We start from the raw sequence: 18,210 nt of genomic DNA, 5'->3' as shown, positions 1-18,210 counted from the left end.
ATTTCTCTGCCTGGTCTACATATCATCTGCTCTGACTGACAGTGACTCTCCAGGGTGTCAGGCAGGCAGAGTCTTTCCCATCACCTATGGCCTGATCCTGGAGATGCAAGGACTGAACTGGGGACCTGGGGCTTGCATACTGCATCATCTGCTGCTGAGCTACAACCCTTCCCCTTCGCCACCAAGAGGGCTCCCAGCTCTGACATTAAGATGATTGCTACCAAGGAGACAGTTCGTGATTATACTCTTCATCAAAAACACCCTCGGGGCTGAAAGCAGGAGGGTGGGGGGGAGCATTCAGAGCACCATTATAACTCCAAGCATGTTGCTTTCAGGGGCCTTCTCTGCAAAGAGCCTCCCGCCCGCATCCCCTAAAACTGCAGATCCCCTCCCTGTCTCCTCAGGGTCTTGAAACCAGCTTGCAGCATGGAAGTCTGGGGCCACTTGGCTGGAAGGAGGTCAAGACCTCTTGCACGGCTCTAATTAAGGTTGAGGGGACTTGCAAAGAAGAACCAACTGGAGGGGAGGCGTTGTTCCACAGGTCAGATATGCCCTCGCTTTCTACTTAATGGCATTCAGAATCTACCACCTGAGACAGCTCCCTTACATTTCACCCCACAGGAGAGCTGTCTTTGTCTGCAGCCATTAAAAATCCAGTTCTGTTGGTTTTAGTTCATTTTACCTGCTTGTCAGAGAGCTGTACAGCTGCAGTGCTGTCAGGATAATGCATTTTGATCCAACTTGCTTCTTTCACACTTTCATTCTGAGCTTCCCAGAAGCCTTGTTATTAAAAGCATAGATGCTGTCTGTCAGCTTCAGGACCAGCCCAAGACATTTTGCTGCCTGAGGCAAAAGATAAGATGCCACCCTCATCCCCCGCTTTCCAAGTCCAGAAGCAGACCCGGCTGGCAGCCAAATTTTAGATCAGCACTGGCAGTGGGACACCATGGTCTACCACACAGCAGGCAGTGCGTGGTACACAAAAGCCCCAGCCCCTTGCTGCGGCTCCCTGCATCCCAGCACCCGCCTTCCTCTGCCTCATGGTATGGCAGGTCCTGGTCAGCCTGGCTTTGTATGCTGCTGCTGAACAATTCTGTGATGCTCAAAAGCTTGCATTCTTTCTCACAGAGAAAGGACAAGGCAGTTAAAAGGGATGCTGTGCTTGAGCACTTTACCTCGCTCTCTTGTGAGGCTGATGTTCACCTCAAGAACACTACTTGTGTTTCCGATCACATGCCTGCCTTACCTTATTGGATACTTTTCCCCAGGGTCCTTTCCCAAGTGAAAAAGAAGGGGAAGTTTGGAGTGCTCCTCTTGGTCATGGGTCGTTACTCCAGAAACATTTTGGCCAGGGCAGAAATCAATGCCCTGCAAGAGAAAGAGGAACGCCATTCACTAAAGATCAACAACAAAAGCACATGAGCTGTAGGTGGCCAGGGATCTTGAATTCTCATCAGTTTACATTCAGAAAGAAACTTTCAAGTCCTAGTGATTTAACAGAAAAACGTGGAAACAAATGAATACAGGGCCCCAGATTCATAGGGTTGTCAAATGTTGCTATGTTAATTCCAATGGATTTCAAAGTGGCTCAGTGAAATCATGTTTCCCCAGTGCTGATTCATTACCAGAATCTCCTCTCCACACTCACACGCCTTCTCAGGCTGGTTGCCAGGCTCTATTGAGGACAGGAAAAGCTTCCTAATTGTCATTGCATTTGTATCACCCCTTTCCTCTACCTGGAAAAGCTTGAGAATAGCATACATAGGCACCCCAGGTGGTCTCCCATCCAGGCAGGGACCAGACTCAGACCTTTTGCAAGGTTGCTGCCTCACAAGCCTTTAGAACCAAAAGGCCAGTAATTGGTTTCCTAGGAGTTCAATGTCACACAAGAAAAATGGGCCCAAAAAGGCTTGGAAAATGCAATTTGTTTTTCATGCTCAACTGACTGGCACATGTGTGGTTAGGAAGGACCTGCTCACCACCATCCCCAGCCAGTGACACACAACCCTCAAGACATGCTTTCCCCACAACCATGTGCCTTGACCCACTTATTGAAGGCATTCAATAATATCTATCCCCAGGACAGCTTGCTTGCTCCTGCTTCCCAACCACTATGGCTTCCAGGTACACCGTCTCCTTACTTTAATTAGTGTACACATGGCAAACTTCTCCACCATGCAAAGGGTGAAACCATCCCTCAATCTCCCAGTGTAAAGTGCAGAATCATAATCAAAAGGTAGACAACACATATTGCTGGCCCCACTCCAGATTCCACAATAGGCAGGTCAGGTTGAAATAGTCAAAACTGCTGCACTCCAGCAGCTGATGACAGTTCTAGAGCAAATCCTGTACTAATGCACTGTCCCAAACTATCACCCAGGACATATCATACTGCCAACCACAGCATACCCTTTCTTTGCATTAATGCTATAATGAGTGCATCTTCCCACTAAAGGAGCTGTCAATGGGTCAGTAGGATACTTTTAAATAAATATGGCACAAGATCAGCAAATGAGATGCCAGCTCAATACACATGGGCCCTAGAAGTGTCTCTTTGAATACCAGTCACCAAGTATGTTCTTATTTCTCCTCCTGTAGGTAACAGACCACATTTCTGCCTAGCGGGGGGGGGGGGGGGGGAGCTGCAGATGCAAAACCTCCCCTCATTGTGGAGAGCCTAGAAGCAGGAAGAGAGAACACATGGTCACCTAGAAACAGCCTCTCATACATCTACACCGTCCCACCACTAGTTGCCTGAAACTGATGTTTTAGGTAACCGGGGAAGGAAGGAGAATCAGAAGGAGAAGCTTGGGGTGAGGAGGGAAAAAGTTGAATAAATAAATAAATAAAAGATCATAGGTGGGCAACTGGCATGCCAAGAAACCAAGAATGGGTCTGCATGCAGCAAGAGGAGAAATTGGGACCAAGGTGGCAGAATGCACTGGACCCATTTAGAGGGCAGGCAGAGAATTGCATTTTTGAATGCTCCCCTAGGTACAAGACAAAATAAACCCCAAACACTAAGCAAATAGAATACTAGTGCAGCAGGAAGAGAAAAGAGGGGAAAACCTTTCCCCAATGCTCCCTTATTTTCCAGGGCTTTCTGCATGCAGAGCAGGTGCTCTGCCACTGAGATGTGACCCTGCCCATTTGCAGACAAGAGCTTCCACCCACAGCCTGATATGGTGCTCTCTGCTCTCAGTCTCCTGCACGTGTGGACCAGGCCCTGGTCTTCTTGGCTGGGGACTGCAAGATGACAGCATCCCCTTGAAGAACACCCCTCTATTCTATGCCTCCTATAAGGTTGCCAATGGTCACAGCATCTCAGTTGCATCTGGTCAATCTAGGGCTTTCCTCTGTCCCCTTCCATGAGGCTTCTAGCCTGTCCAGGTTCCTTGAAGTCACCCTCCTTGTGAAAAGGACTTACATAATACAGAGGCCAGCATGGCAAAACCCATTTAAAGGGGGGACGGGAGGGGCAGCGGCACAGCTGTACTGTTTGCACATAGAACGAACACTAAGCTGAAAGGCTCTCCACAGACGTTGGAGGGGATTTGATTGGCAAACAATTTTCTAAAAATATCCTGTGTGTCTTTAATGGACAGGCTGGTCAGTGGAGCAGTTAATATTCTGCTTTTCAATAAAGTAAGAAAGGTTAGAAGCCCATGAAATCCCATTTACCTGCACAGAGCTATAGATTCCTGAATCAGTGGCTAGAAAAATAAAGAGAGAGAGAGAGAGTTGCTTGATAAGCTGCAGCAGGCAGGCCATAATGGATTTTAAATGGATACGGAGGTGATTGACCTTTTCACCTCCTGGTGCTGGAGACCTCCGAGACCAAGTGGAGTTTGCATTTGCGCAAAGTGGAGCATTTCAATACTATTTTAAGAAGAAGAAGACGGTGACAACAGCTAATCAAAGCCAAGACGTAACATACAAGTTGTAATTTGGATGCAAATCAAAAAGGCTATTTAATTAAGAGCCTGCTAATTAGTACTGCGCTCCTCTAGTGCAAATGTTTTCGTTTGAGGTAAGAATTTATTCTCTGGGTATTTGCTTCCACGCTGCTCTGTTTACAGAGCACCCTTGGCTTCTCATGTTAAGACAGCCTTAGCATTAACACACTCAGCTGATTGGGGGCTGAAATATATTTCCACGCAACCACGTGCAGGCCCACTACCTCCAGATGTGAGCTGTGAGTGCAGCCACCCAAGGAACAGAATGGTGGTTTGCAACTGCTGCACCAGCACTCAGCTTGTGTTTGGCTTTCATTCCCAATATTAGGGCAGACCTCCCAGCTCGGACCAGCAGGCAGTTCTCTTGTGCCAGCTGTGTCCCCTGTGATTGCTGCCACTTCCTTTTCACAGAATCATAGAGTTGGAAGGGACCTCAAGGATCATCTAGTCCAACCCCTTCCATTGCAGGAATAAAAAGGAACAACCACAGAGGAAGCAGGGGCTCCCACAGCGTGCTTCCTCTGCGGTCTGCTCCATCCCTTCTGGCCACCCTGAAGCCCAAGGGTTGCTGTTCCCCACGTTATCCATGGCATGTTCTGCATTGGTGGCAACCATGGGGAATCTAACTTGCTTTAGTCACTGTAAAAACAAAAGAAGATGGAAGCGGATGTTACTCCAGATTAAGAAGGATACTCAGTTTCTTGTGTAAACACACACTAAAGCACAAAAGCCATCTTGTTTTGAAAACTAAAGCCAGATGAAACTGTGACGATTGGGCCAACCAGCCTTCTCTGAGAAGGATCTGAAGTGGCTTCTGGGAGGGATCCAGAAAGGGAACTTGCCTTCAAAAACATGGGCAGAAGTCCCCATTCTGATTTCCCTCCCTACAGTAAGGCCAAAAAAACCACAGCTGATTTTTCCTTCCAGAGATTGTTAAAAACCTACCCACATTTTTAATTTTTGATTACCTATTGATTTTTCTACGCAGACTTTGCCATAACACACATCCCCAAGTCTACGACAGAACAGTTTGAACCTCTTAAGTATTTAAAGAAGCACCGAGTCGTCTCTGTTGCCCTTCCATCTCCACCCTAGATTTTGTGGAAGATCAGATGTGTGTCCCTTCTGCCACCTGCCCTACTTCCTAAAAAATTTCTTCTTTCCTCTCCTCTTTCTTCTTCTTCTTCTTCTTCTTCTTCTTCTTCTTCTTCTTCTTCTTCTTCTTCTTCTTCTTCTTCTTCTTCTTCTTCCCCCCTGCCCCCGCCCTCCACTAGCATGTGGTCCCTGGAAGGGGATGTTACCCTCTGCCTGAAAAAGGTCCCTTAGATATATACTCTGCCCCCTCCACACACCTCTCTCTCTCTCTCTCTCTCTCTCTCTCTCTCTCTCACACACACACACACACACACACACACACAGAGAGAGAGAGAGAGAGAGAGAGAGAGACACGACCTTGGTCACAGTGCTCTATGGCTGCCCTGCCAGTGCATCAATTTCCCAAGCAAATGGGCCACAGATGCTCAGTCGATATAAACATGAGGCAAAACAGCAGGCGGTTGCCAGTTGGCTCCCAGCCAAGCAGTGGAACCACCAACGTGTGCGTACGTGTGTTAACAAACGGCCTTTGGCAATCCATCACCTGGGCACGATCCCAGATCATTCTGGCCTGATGAGCAACTGCGATATCCGCCTGGCTGACACAAGGAGCGTCTCTGTCCTCTTGCCGAGGCTTCCTCATTCCAATGGACACGGCACAGGAGGAACGGGGGAAAGAGCTACGTACTAGGAAAAGAAGTTATGATTCCTGGCAAAAGTCTCTAGAATTAGGATGCAGAGTGAATCACCACCTAGACCCCTCCTTTGAAAATGCTATTACTATGACTTCTTCTCAGCAGCTGTTGCTTCAGCCCTGCTGAACAAAAATCGCTTTTCACATGTTAACTGTCTGGAAGGGACCGGGCGCGGGGGGTGCAAATCAGAAAGTCTCCATCGGCTCTCAAGCAGAAGCGATCGATGGCTAACCCACATGCTCAGAGGACCACAATCAAATGTCATTATTTGTGAGGTTCTACTTGACTTCACACCACACACCCTCCCCCCCCCTCATAGAAAAGGTGCTATCGATTGCTTCACGTCAGATGAGAAGGGCAATCAAAGAAGATTGCAGCATGAAAAAAACCCTTTGGCATTTTATATTAAAACAATAGGGGTCTTCGTATAAACATGGACACAAAACCTTTTAAAAATACACAGTGGCCTTTATGATAAAAAAATCATTGAAAGCTAACAAGATATGAAGCTGACAGCACCAGGAAGAAGCTGAAGCTATCGGCTAATATGCAATCCACCCAGGGGCTATGAAAAACACATCTTCTTTCAGGGACTGCAACCAGGGCTGTAGTGGGGACAGAAAAAAATGCTTTGTGGAAGGCAAGCAGAGAGGAGACTTCTGCCTTCATGTCTTGCTACTAGGAAAGCACAAGGGGCAAAAGAATGAGAGTGGAGAACCAGTATGTGAGATGAGGACCAGGGAGATCTGGATTTTAATCCTCATTCAGCTATGAAGCTCACTGGGTGACCAGGGACTAGTCACTCACTCTCAGCCTAACCTACCTCACAGGGCTGTTGGGAAAGTAAGATGGGAGACAGCCAAGTACACCACCTTGAGCTGCTTGAAGGAAATGTGGGATAAAAATGTAACCAACAAGCCTTGAGATCCAAATTAACAGACAGCATTTTAATAGTCCAAGGTGGTGGTGGTGTGGAAACCCTACTCTCCTCTTCTTGAGAATGAGACAAGACTATAGAGAAGGTGGAGAAGAAGATAGGGCCTCTTCCACCCAATACTGCTGCATCCTAAAGGATGTAGGACCTCCCCTCTGGCCCACAGAATCTGTGCAAGTCTGCTTCAGACTCAACCAATTCCTGCACAGAGTGCTTGTCTGTGCATAACAGTGATGCATGTCTCCATGTGGCCAAACATATTTGTCACGGGGAAGTGCTGCCAACAAATCAGCTGAGCCTCTTTCCAAGAGGAACAGGTGAGCTCAAGGGCGGTGTCCTGACACTTCTAGAGCAAAAGGATAAGCGAAGTCACAGGCCTGTCATCCTTCCAAACACTTGCCCAGAGCTTGCCATTCCTGTGGTATCTCAAATGGATTTGCCAGTGCAGCCCAAGGTTCTTTGGTTTGTCTGCATAGACTTAAAAGAGTTATCTACTGTACTGGCCCAGAAAATAAATGTGTCTCCAAAAATACCATTTTTTTTTTTTTTTTTTGTTATTTACTAGCATCTCCCTCCCTACACTAAACTTTCCTTTTACTCAGCACAAACCCATTCATCAGCTTCTGAGTATTATGACAATTTGAAACCACATAGACAAGAACTACTTGTAAATCACAAACGGCTTTTTTACAGCCTCTGGCTGGCAGCTAAGTAAATATTCCTAATGCAACCCTCCCGCACAACTTACAGCTGCAAAGCGACACAGCCAGGTTTTCTTTAGTCATGCGGATTTCCCGTGGAGTGGGTTTATATTTCTTCTTTTGGCACTTTAAGGAAAACAGGTGCTCACTAAATAACATTTATATTCATAATTAAGTCAGAGAAAAATGCCAAGGTGTTCTAGCTAGAAAACAGATCATGGCAAGGAAGGGGAAAACTCAAATTGGAGAACACCAGCCTAGGGCAAGACTAGGTAGTGTATGTGAGAGAGACAAGTCATATTTCCCCCTCCATTATTATATACCCAATAATATAGTCTTCATTTGGTGTGATGATGCAGGTGAGGGTGACCAGCTAGGATGGACTAAGCACCATCAAAGTTTAAGGAGCAAATGTTGTCTGTGTTTGGGACACTGAGGTTATTGGATCTTAGAACTGCAAACACCAGAAGTTAAGGAATTCAAAGAAGGCTTGATCTCCAGAGCAAATAAGAGTAGCCAGCATGATTTGCAAGAATGGAGCACCTTAGCTGATGAGCCAAGATGAGCAAAGAGGGGCAAGCCATGGACCAGGATCCCCATGCAGAATGAAAGCTCATATTGAATGGAGCACTTATGAATCTGTAATATGTAGAGGAAAATGCTCACAGACATGGAAAGGGACCTGGGTCTTGTGAACTTTGTCCACGATTGCTATTACCACAGGATGTGGAACCTGCATGAAACTTATTCATTCATCACAGGCTGGAGGAAAGAGAGCCAAGAACAGACAGCCACTATCCCTGCCTTAAAAGACCAAAAAATAAACAAACTGGCTTGTGACGACTGTTTAGATACATCTGATCAAGCGCAGTCCTGTTTAGATAGGTTGAACTCCACTACACCCCCAAGAGGTGCACTCTTCTTGTCGTCACAGCTTTGAATTCACAGCTTTGCAAGTGAAAGCTTTGGGGATGCAGTTCTGGCACTAAGGAAGCTAATGACAATACTGCATTCCCTTGGGCCAAGCACAGCCAGGCATCTGAATCAAACAGTTGATTATGAGTCACTGAGGAGACCCAACAATTGCCCATGACAAGCTCCAGTGGATCCAATGCAATGTGGGATCAGCTCATGGCTGGAATTCTGGCGCCACTTACAATTTATGCATTAGGACTCACATTTTTGCAATGAAACCAACATCTGTAATTCCTAACACACAATTTTGCAAAGAAATCGGCTTTTGTAACTCCTAACACCCAATATCAACAATATTGATACGGAATCTGAAGGCAGTGAAACAAAGATTGTACAACAATTTCACCTTGGGAGCATTTCAAGTATCTGCAAATCGAAGCATAACATCATCATCAGCATTATTATTATTATTATTAAGCTGGCTTGGGTTGGGTCTGAGCATGAGAAGAAGAATTTGAACAAATTTCAACCCCAGCTCTCTCTCTGAGTGTTGTTAATGGCTGTTCTGTCCACTAATTCTGTGCTCCAATTTTACCCACATCAACCACAGACGACATGAGCGGCAGGAAAGCAAATGAATTTTTAATCATCTCTCTGATGTACAGTATAATTGCTGACTTTTATCAACTAGCAGTTAAACAAAGACTTAGAAAGGAATAAACATTCCTTAATTGCACGTCTGCCATTGCTCACAGGAGGATAACCTTGGGAATGAGTAACTGGTCCCCATTATCTCGGCTACGCACACACAGAAAGGCAGACATGTAGCAAGAGGCTCAGGTCAAAAATAAATGCTTCTCAACATCAGTTTGTGTGCTAGATACTTAAATCACAGCATAAAAACAATTAAACTTATCCATGTTCTCATCTTTGCATAAAATATAGGGTTGGGGTGGGTTGCCTGCTTCCAAATGCAACGGTCCTCCCACCATCACAAAAGGCCTATTCTCTCAAGAAAGCTAGGTAAGAAGAGGACATGAAGGAGAGAAACAGAAATCTAAGAATTAAAAATACTATCAGGATTGGCACCAATGCTAAGCTTCATCAATGCACCATCTCCATTGCCAGAGCAGCTTGGCAAGTGCAGCTGGAGGAAGGCTGTGACCAGATGGAAACTGGATGAGAGAGTGGATATGGGAACCTTTCCTGCAGCTACCCCCATTCTCTCTCATAGTAGTTTCCTTTGTCGTCCCCCCCCCTTCTAGCAGGTGAAAACAATTTGGTTCAGGTGGGCTTTTCATTCATTTTGGTATTTGAAGCTGATTAACTATTATGTTGCTTCTGTTTTTTTGCATTTAATTTTATTTACATGTTTACTTTTTGATTCTTTTATTGTAGTTTTAATGCTGCCAGCCACCTTGAGCACTGCTTTGGTAAATGTAGATGGGATGGAGGACGGAGGAAAGGAAAGGCGCAGCTAAAAAGAGGAGAGTAGCCAATGGAGAGAAAGAGAGAGCGGAGAACAAAGCCACTTCGTGAGAAGCAACAGAGATCAGATTGCCCTAGAGTTTGATGCATATTTGAAGGGCGTTCTATAATTTATGGTGTGTATTTGTGGCCCATCAGAGCAAGACAGGGCTTGGTCCTTGGCCTCATCCCACTTCTTTTGGTGCATTGGATACTAGGACCCCTGGAATCGGGTGCTGGGCAAGGCGTAAGCAGGTTTCAAAAGAACTTATTTCTGTAGTGGTTGAATGACAATGTGCAGGTGATCAGAAGGGTGTCAGTAGCAAACATCCACAGGGGTCTGGGAAGCCTGGCAACATCTAACGGTGGAGGCAGGAGGGGAGGGTCTCCTTATGCCAGCACAAGAAGCTCAGCACCCTGACCAGCTGCCTCTGTGCAGCAGAGCACAGAATTGGAAGCAAGCTACATTTTATTCATCCGTAGAAGGATGATCCACTCCTCCGCACTGCACGATCAAAGCTGCTGCCTGCAATATTTCTTCTGCTCAAAATTATTCTCTCCCGCTCTTAACTAAAGTCTAAACTCTGGGGCATTTGACAACTGGCAATGCCAAAAGTCTGGCAGGTTGATTATACCCTTCAAAGTGAGGCAGATTTATGCCGCTGTGGCTATTGGTGGTTCTGACAAGGGTGGCGGCGGCAATTTCTGAGATTATGGTTATTATCATTTTACACAGTTACACTTTACATACTGTTTCTTAACAGGGCACACCAAGCCTCTCCAAATCATCCTCCAAGCCTCTGGTTCTTCCTTCACCCTCTCCTTGATGCTGCCCAGCACTTTCCTCTGATGCTCCCAGAGGCTGCTGGTGCCCAGCTCCACCTGCTGTGCTTCCGAAGGATGCTGTGCAGGCATATGCTCCACCAGAAGGAACATGACAGCAGCCAGGACTAGACAGAGACAGTCACAAAGAGCAGGAGGCACATGCACAGGCAATGGAAGGTGGGCTAGCTTGATCTGTACCCCCTTAACATATCCCCCAAACCATGGCTTGCATTAAACAAAAATGAAGATGGAGCAAAAGTTGACATTTTGATGATCTGAGTTTCTTTTCTGGGAGTGATGGGTGTATTTCCATGGGAGGAGGAAGACAAGCATGCAGGAGGGAAGGAGGGAGGAGGATTTTCAATTACCTGGCTGAATTGCTCCCAGGAATTGCTCCAGGTCCAGTAATGGGCCTTATAAGGCCCAACCCGTATTGCCATCATCTCGTTGCCACGGTAATAAAATATTGGCCTGATGGAGAGAGGGAAGGACAACAAGAGAGATGTACAGCCGCATGAGAAATGTAACGTGTCCAAACAAGCGGCTTCCCTCGCTTTTGGCAGCCACACAGATAAGGGAGACAAACACTTTAATGGAGCCTGGCTGGCAACTCAGCTATCACTCAGGAGCAGGTTGCCTTCTAATAGCCTCCACCGCAAGGTTTTCAATTAGCATTTTTTAAAGCGTCCATCAAGGCAAGAGTCTGAGTTTGCGTAAGCAAGAATGAAATGTTATGCAAGCCATCTTGCTGGCAATTGTTAATCCTTGAACTACCAGACTATGTAATTTCACACACAGAGTCTGATGGCTTAAAATACTCCAAAAGAGGGGGCACCTGTGTGATGGGAGCTGCACAGGGTACAGGAAGCCAAAGTCTTCAGTGTACGGCCCTGGAAAGCCAGACTGTACAAGTGTGCTGTGAACACTGGCAAACCAGTGACAGAAAGGGGAATATTGAGCAGAATGGACCAATAATTATCTTGATATCTGCCATGTGAGGGACATCCTGTGCCCTACACCACCTTGAAACTATGTTAGGGTGGGTGACAAAAATGTAGAGGAAAGGGATTTTTAAACACTGTTTGTGTTTGCATGCAAAAGATGTAAGAGAAAATTCCCCCACCCAGATGTTTTCAGTGCACACAATGTGGATCAGCTGTTATTTTAAAGGAGGTTCATGCTGGACCAGTATGCAGTCTATTAGCAATGAAGAAAATTCAGTGGGGAGGTCTGCATTAATTCACATTTTCAGGATGATTTCTAGAAAACAGCAGAAGGATCTGGTATAGTTTTTGCCCTTCACCTCATGTCCTGCCACTGACTCTCTCTATCCAGTACTTCTTATTACTTGTATATGAACATTAGTTCCTAATTAGAGGGGACAAATATAATCGACATTGTATTATGGGTGTATATGTGAAGCTGCCTTATATCAGTCAAAATCACTGTAAATTGCCCTGTGATCTTCGGATGAAGGGCAGTATAGAAAAATTAATTAATTAATCAATCAATTATAATAAACCAGAGCACTGGTCCATCAAACCCAGTACTGTATACCACGCTGAGCGGCAGTGGCTCTCCAGGGTTTTAGACAGTTCTCTCAGTCCTACTTGGGAGATGCTGAAGATTAAACCTAGGACTTTCTGCAAAAAATATGTGCTCTGCCAGGGAGCTAGAGTCAGTACAATAGCATTACTTTAAAACACCCAATCCAGCAGCCAAAATACCCGACCCATTCTAAAAATAAGAGGCTTTAAAAATATCCAACTTTTTCTGCTCCACACCAGTAATTGGAGGAGTCAAGGGATGGAAAGCCGCGAGTGTGATGTTTATAACTCACCTGTCAATTAACTTGCCTTGCAGGATGACAGGCGAAAGGTCGATTCCGTCGATCTGTCTGTCACTGGGAGGCTGCAGTCCTGCCAATGCGAGGCTGGTGGTGAAGAGATCCATCACGCTTGCCAGCTGATGACTCACCTGTCATTGACAAGACAAGAGCATTTGCAAAACAATCAAAGCTAGCAGACCCTGAGTTGAGGGAGCTTCTGCTTCCAATGATGAGGTCTTAAGAATAGTCTCATCACCTTCCAAGATATGCAGTTCAGGGTTTGATTCTGGATTCTACTCCAGGCAGTTGGGTAAAAAGTTTGTGTTTAGGAAGCTTTTTCTCAGTTATCACCTACACTGGAAGCAGCTTACCAGGGTTTCAAACCAGGCCTTTCCAGCCCCTACCTAGAAGTACTGAGGAAGTAGCCTGGAATCTTTTGCATGCAAAGTATATGCTCTAAAACTGAGCAATGGCCCTTCCCGGGAGAGAAACTAAGAATCCTCATGATTCTGAAGGAATTATTAAAATAGGATCAGCGGAAGCTGCCTTTTATCAGATTCAACAGTGACTGATAACAACTTTCTGGGATTTCAGATGGGTCTGTTTCCCCATCCTACATGGAGATGCCAGGAATTGAACCCAGAGCCTTCTGCATGCAATACATGTATTCTAACCTACAGCCATGTACCAGCATTATTTCATTTTTACAGCTAAAATTTTGTTTTACAGCTAAATTTTTATTCTGTGAACCACCCTGAGACCTCTGGGTATAGGGGGCAGTATAGTAATAATAATAATAATAATAATAATAATAATAATAATAAACCAAGTAGCAAGCTACGTGGCCCAAGCGTCTTTCTTTGAGGGAGGGAGTCTAATCATCCCACCTCTTGTCCTCTATACTTGTTCTTTGAACTCTTAGACCCAAACAAGCCTGGTGCCAGGCCTACCAGCAGAGGTTTGCTAAGATACCTAAAGGAAGCTGCTGAAGCAGTAAAGTCGCACACTCACCAGTTTCAGAGCAGCATGCGATTTGGAATTTTTGGACACATTCTCATGATTGAGATGATATATAAGTTTAAAATAATACAGGTAAGTGATGAAGTGTAGTATGGTGGTGGGGCTTTTCAGGGCGATGAGAAAAGGATACTTCTGTACAATATGGTAGTAGTTGGAACCTGCATATTGTTTTTATGGGTTCATGTTTGCAGTTATATATTTCAAAAAATAAATTTTAAAAGACCCTTTCAGAGCAGCAATCAAGGTCGAAGGCTTTTGGAAGCAGCTGCTGAGCCCAACAGGAGCAGCATTTCTCCAAGCTGGGCTCCTGTGGACCACATGATGCTGTAAATTCTCCAAGCTGTGTTTGGGCTGGAAGGGCAGCGGCAGGGGGAAGAGATGAATGGTTTAAGGTCACTTTTTTAACAGAACATTGTGGGTAAACTCAAAGAGCCTTTGATTTCTGTCCTGAATCAATAGACTGGCCAGTAGGGAGCTGCCAGCGACTTCCTTGTACCTGCCCCTCACTATTAAACAGAGCCCGGAGTGCAGGCAGCTCACTTTAAATGGCCAATTACATCCGTGGTCTTCCACGCTGTTCTCTCTGCGTAAAGGGGGAGAAAACTTCTTAAAAGAAATTAAACGTCAGTGTTACAGCCACTTGGTTTTATCTGTAGCACCACATTAAAGAGAAGAACCGGAGGGAGCGGGAAATGGGGCAGGGAGGAGGTTACGATTTTTATATAAACTTTGAAGTATTTTCAGAGGAGAAATAAGGTTGGGGGGGATTTAGTATTTTCTTGCGTTGACAGCACGCTTTCATTTTGCTTGCAATTCCTGTAACAAATGGGGGGGGGGGAGGAAGGATATTCTAGAGAGTAACAGCCCAGTGAAAAATAAATAATGAAAAACAGAGGAGCAAGATCAGATATTTCCAGTATCAGCAAGGAACAGCCGGTATTCCGCAAGTAAAGAAGAGGTTGTTTTTTTTAATAAAAAATGTTATATATATATATATTTATAAACTCTCGGCATACACAGAATGTCTTTAAGAAAATGAAATCCTTTTTGCTCTGGGCCACATTGCGAGAAGAAATAGCCAGCGCCAGCGTTATCAGTGCTTTCAAGCTCTAACTCTGAATCAAAGGCGACAATTAATAAAGTTGCCCCCGCCAGGAATGGAAAGGGGGAAAGCTAAATATTTGAAACTGGGTGAACAAATGTCAGGGTGTTTTTAAATAAAATCCTTTTACATTTATCACAGCAAGCAGACCTGATATCCCTGTCTAATTCAATTTCAATTTGTGCCCTGTGGGAGATAGTGAAGAAAAGGTTGCACTGCTGTCTTTGGGTTGATATGTTCTTTTCTCCTTCAGGGAGCAGAACCGGGGAGGTGGGAAGAGGGGAGCGTGCGGGGGGGGGGGGGGGAGAGAGCTGTGGCGGTGGTGGGAGGGGAAGAGAAAGGAAAGGAAAGGAGGGGGCACAGAGCAAACAGAGGATTCAAAGAACAGCAGAATACAGATTCCTGCCAGTAGGATGCTTCTAGAAGGCAGAGGCAGCATGGGAAAATGTTTAAAGTTTGTTTTCGCTGGTTATGTATCCACCTGGAAAATTCAGCCAAGACTTTTGGGTAGTGGGGAGAGCAAGAAATCCAGAAAGAGTGCTTGTTTATGTTCCACAACCTAAAACAGTATGGGCAAAAAAACCTATGAAAACTGACACTATGAAAACTTAGTAAGGAGGACGCTTCTGGTTCAGAAAACTCTCCTCCAGAACTAACCCCAAAAACCCCCAAATCACCCACTATTCTCTCATTCCAGTTCTGCTGTACCATGTTCCTTTATTCTTATATTTAACACACTTTCTTCAGTTTGACTAATGTATGTATACTTAGTACATTCCCCATGTCCACTCTGTTTGCACACTCAAGAATCTTGACATGCATATTGACCTTCTGAGAACTTCTGCTTTCGTTTGAAGCAGTTTCTAGCCCTCATGTTTGAGAGTATAATGAGGAATGTCTGTAGAAAGCTTAAAAATGCCATCTTGAGACAAGATTACGATAGTTCTCACATGGCAGGGCAGCTAATGCCTTTTCATACCCAAGCTATTTACCCCCTCTTCTATTGTTTTTCAATGTGCTAGTAGTTGCCAGAATATTCCAAACCCTGCAAATATAAATATATCCAGATTTGCAGTCTGCATCACACAGTACATTATTTAAAAGGCATATATCAATTGAGTTTCCTTTGGTACAATGAACACACAGCTCCATCTTTAACAGACACATGTGCTGCTGCTTCTGCTGCTGTTGTTGTTTAAAAATGGTTTATAAAGCTCCATAGCTTGTTTGTCTGTGAATATCAGAGTTCGTCATGTAACAAAAAATATCTGCTCACAAACCATTCATTTGGGCAAAAAAGAGTTCATGTCAAAGGCTGCAATCCAAGACAGAGACAGGAGTACTTAAACCCACTGGTCTCTGGGGACTAAGTGTACCTAAAATGATGTTGGAATGTAGCATTTCCTATGAAGCCTTTGATACAGCCCCCTTCCCTTCTTCTATTGCCGTTTTTGTGTCAATTTCAATACTGTATGTCACCCTTTGCCAGCGTGGTTCCCTCCAGTTATTTTGGATTACAACTCCCATCAGCTCCATCCAACATGGCAAGGGCTGATGGAAGCCGTGGTCCAAATCATATGGAGGGCACAAGGTTGGCAAAGGCTCTTGACAGTCCTTAGGAACAGGTGCCTGTTCTCTCCTCATTCTTTGTAAACTGCCATGTAGGTTGGTAGCTCGGTATCAAATTAAAGACAGCCAAAAGAAACAAAAATAGATCAGCTTCTGTAATACAACAATGGCAGAATACAAGGTTAACTGAGGATTTTTTCTCTTGCAATACATTCCTCTGGGAAGGAGCTTTTGCCCTCTCTTCAAAAAGAGGAAACTCCAGCCACGTAAACAAAACCACTCATGCCTGTGTTGATTCCTAGATTTCCAGAGGAGTAGCTGCCTTAGTCTCCTGCAGCAAAAACAACAAAGGGTCTTGTAACACCTGAAACATCTAACAATTCTTTTCTGGCATTAAGCTTTCATGGGCTGCAGTCCACTTCATGATGCATGAGGTGTTATCAACGGATGTCCTAGAGATATTTCTGGCATTGATTATAAAGATAGGCTGTGAGCTACTTCAGCTTCAATTAGGCAACACAGTAAAGTAAGGAGTGAATTAAGCAATGCAGATATGCAACAAAAATCTGTAAATATGTCCCATTGAAATCCTTTTTTTGGAGGGGGAGCAGATAGAAGAGGTCAGGCAACAAACCTTGAAAAGAGAAAGAATGAAGAAAGAACTAGAAAAGCAGGGAAAGCACCATGCAGATCAGCAGAACATGATGCCAGAGCAGATAGGTAGAAACAGAAAGCAGCTCTTTACTTCTCACCTGCAGCAGGGAGACTATGGGGCTTCAGAGCATAAGAGGTCTTGAAAGTAAGGAGGAAACTGCCATTAACATCTATTGTGCTGTATTTCTCTATAAAATAAGAGCTGCCACCACATTCTCATGCTGGCACATGGAACAGAGGCTTTATCTCTAAAGGTGTGCAATCCCAAAAAAGGAAGCCAACTGCCCAGGAGAGTCCTTATAGGATGGTGGGTAGGAGGCACCAAGGGATGGTAGAGGGGCTCAGACGGGGCCTGCTGGCTGAGGATCAAAAGTATGTTGTGTGCAACATTCAGAGACCACTGACCTTTGCTTGCAAAGAGTTCACCTACACAAACACCTCTGAATAGAGATCAAAAGTGCTATGTTCAACATTTTAAAGAGGATGACATATTATTGTGTGCAATACCCATTAACAGTGACAAACCTACAATCATCTTTCCACTTCATTCACTGGGTTTAAGATATCTGGAAGCATCCTTCCCACTCAGTCAATGACATGGTGCACATGTTAACATGGAGCCAAACCATGACTTAATGCAAACAAGCAAACATGATGATCACAGGGAAGAGCATGTTATGGTTGAACCTGGGCTCATCGTTTGTCTCACTCCGAACCACAAGGTGTGGCCAATGTTTGCTATTGGTTTACCACTTGTGGTTTGTCAGGGGGACAAGCCAGGATTCAGACGTAACACTAAGCTATACCATAATTTAGCCCCAGCAGCAACAGGACCAAGAGAGGAATGCAGCAGCCAAGATCTTCACTCTGGGAACATGCACAATTGCTCATACCCACTAAGCCATGGTGTGTGGTTTAGCGTTTTGTGCCAGCTGGGGCAATGTATCATTCATACAGTGCCTTCTTCTCAATTTAATTAAAAAGCCTTGAAAGGAGATGTAGATTAGAAACTAAAAGTTTTCTTCGTCCAAGAGCACAAAGGATTCATAAAAGTCCAGTTTCTGAATAGCTCTCTCTCTTTGGAATGAAGATATCCACAAAAGAAAGAAAACACCCATTATTTACTTAGAAACCTGTTTCCTGCAGGCTTTGATTGTTTGATCATTAATGAGTACCAAGATGGTTTCTTGCACACACCATTGTTGCCACCTGAGGAGAGCTACCTGCTGGTTACCGTAGAGCTCAGAATCACTTCACATTTAAGCAGAGAAACAGCCACATCCTAGTACACAGACCTCCCTCAGTGCAACAGTCACCTAAAAATCCCAACCCACTTTTGCCTATTTCTTGGATGCTTTAGGACAACATGTGAGGGCTGCTTCCCTAACACGAGATATACTAAATTAGCAGATCAGTTATAAACCCATCACTGTGCAGATACAGAAGGAT

At 44.8% G+C, this 18,210-nt stretch overlaps 1 protein-coding gene across 4 annotated transcripts in view; it reads right to left on the bottom strand.

Annotated features, from left to right (window-relative positions):
- GALNS (galactosamine (N-acetyl)-6-sulfatase) overlaps window positions 1-18,210 on the bottom strand; it is a 52,244-nt gene that overhangs the window by 13,251 nt on the left and 20,783 nt on the right. For all 4 annotated transcript variants that reach the window (XM_083754563.1, XM_083754565.1, XM_083754566.1 and 1 more), the window contains 3 exons: window positions 12,429-12,565; window positions 10,957-11,059; window positions 1,247-1,368 (listed from right to left, as the gene is read on the bottom strand). In XM_083754563.1, the coding sequence (XP_083610689.1) occupies window positions 1,247-1,368; window positions 10,957-11,059; window positions 12,429-12,565 (362 nt within the window). The remainder of the gene's footprint in view (window positions 1-1,246; window positions 1,369-10,956; window positions 11,060-12,428; window positions 12,566-18,210) is intronic.

Source organism: Podarcis gaigeae (assembly GCF_964106915.1).
Source record: "Podarcis gaigeae genome assembly, chromosome: 8".
Classification (NCBI taxonomy): Eukaryota; Metazoa; Chordata; class Lepidosauria; order Squamata; family Lacertidae; genus Podarcis; species Podarcis gaigeae.
The sequence above is the reverse complement of the archived record's forward strand: the minus strand, read 5'-3'. Positions and strand labels throughout refer to the sequence as shown.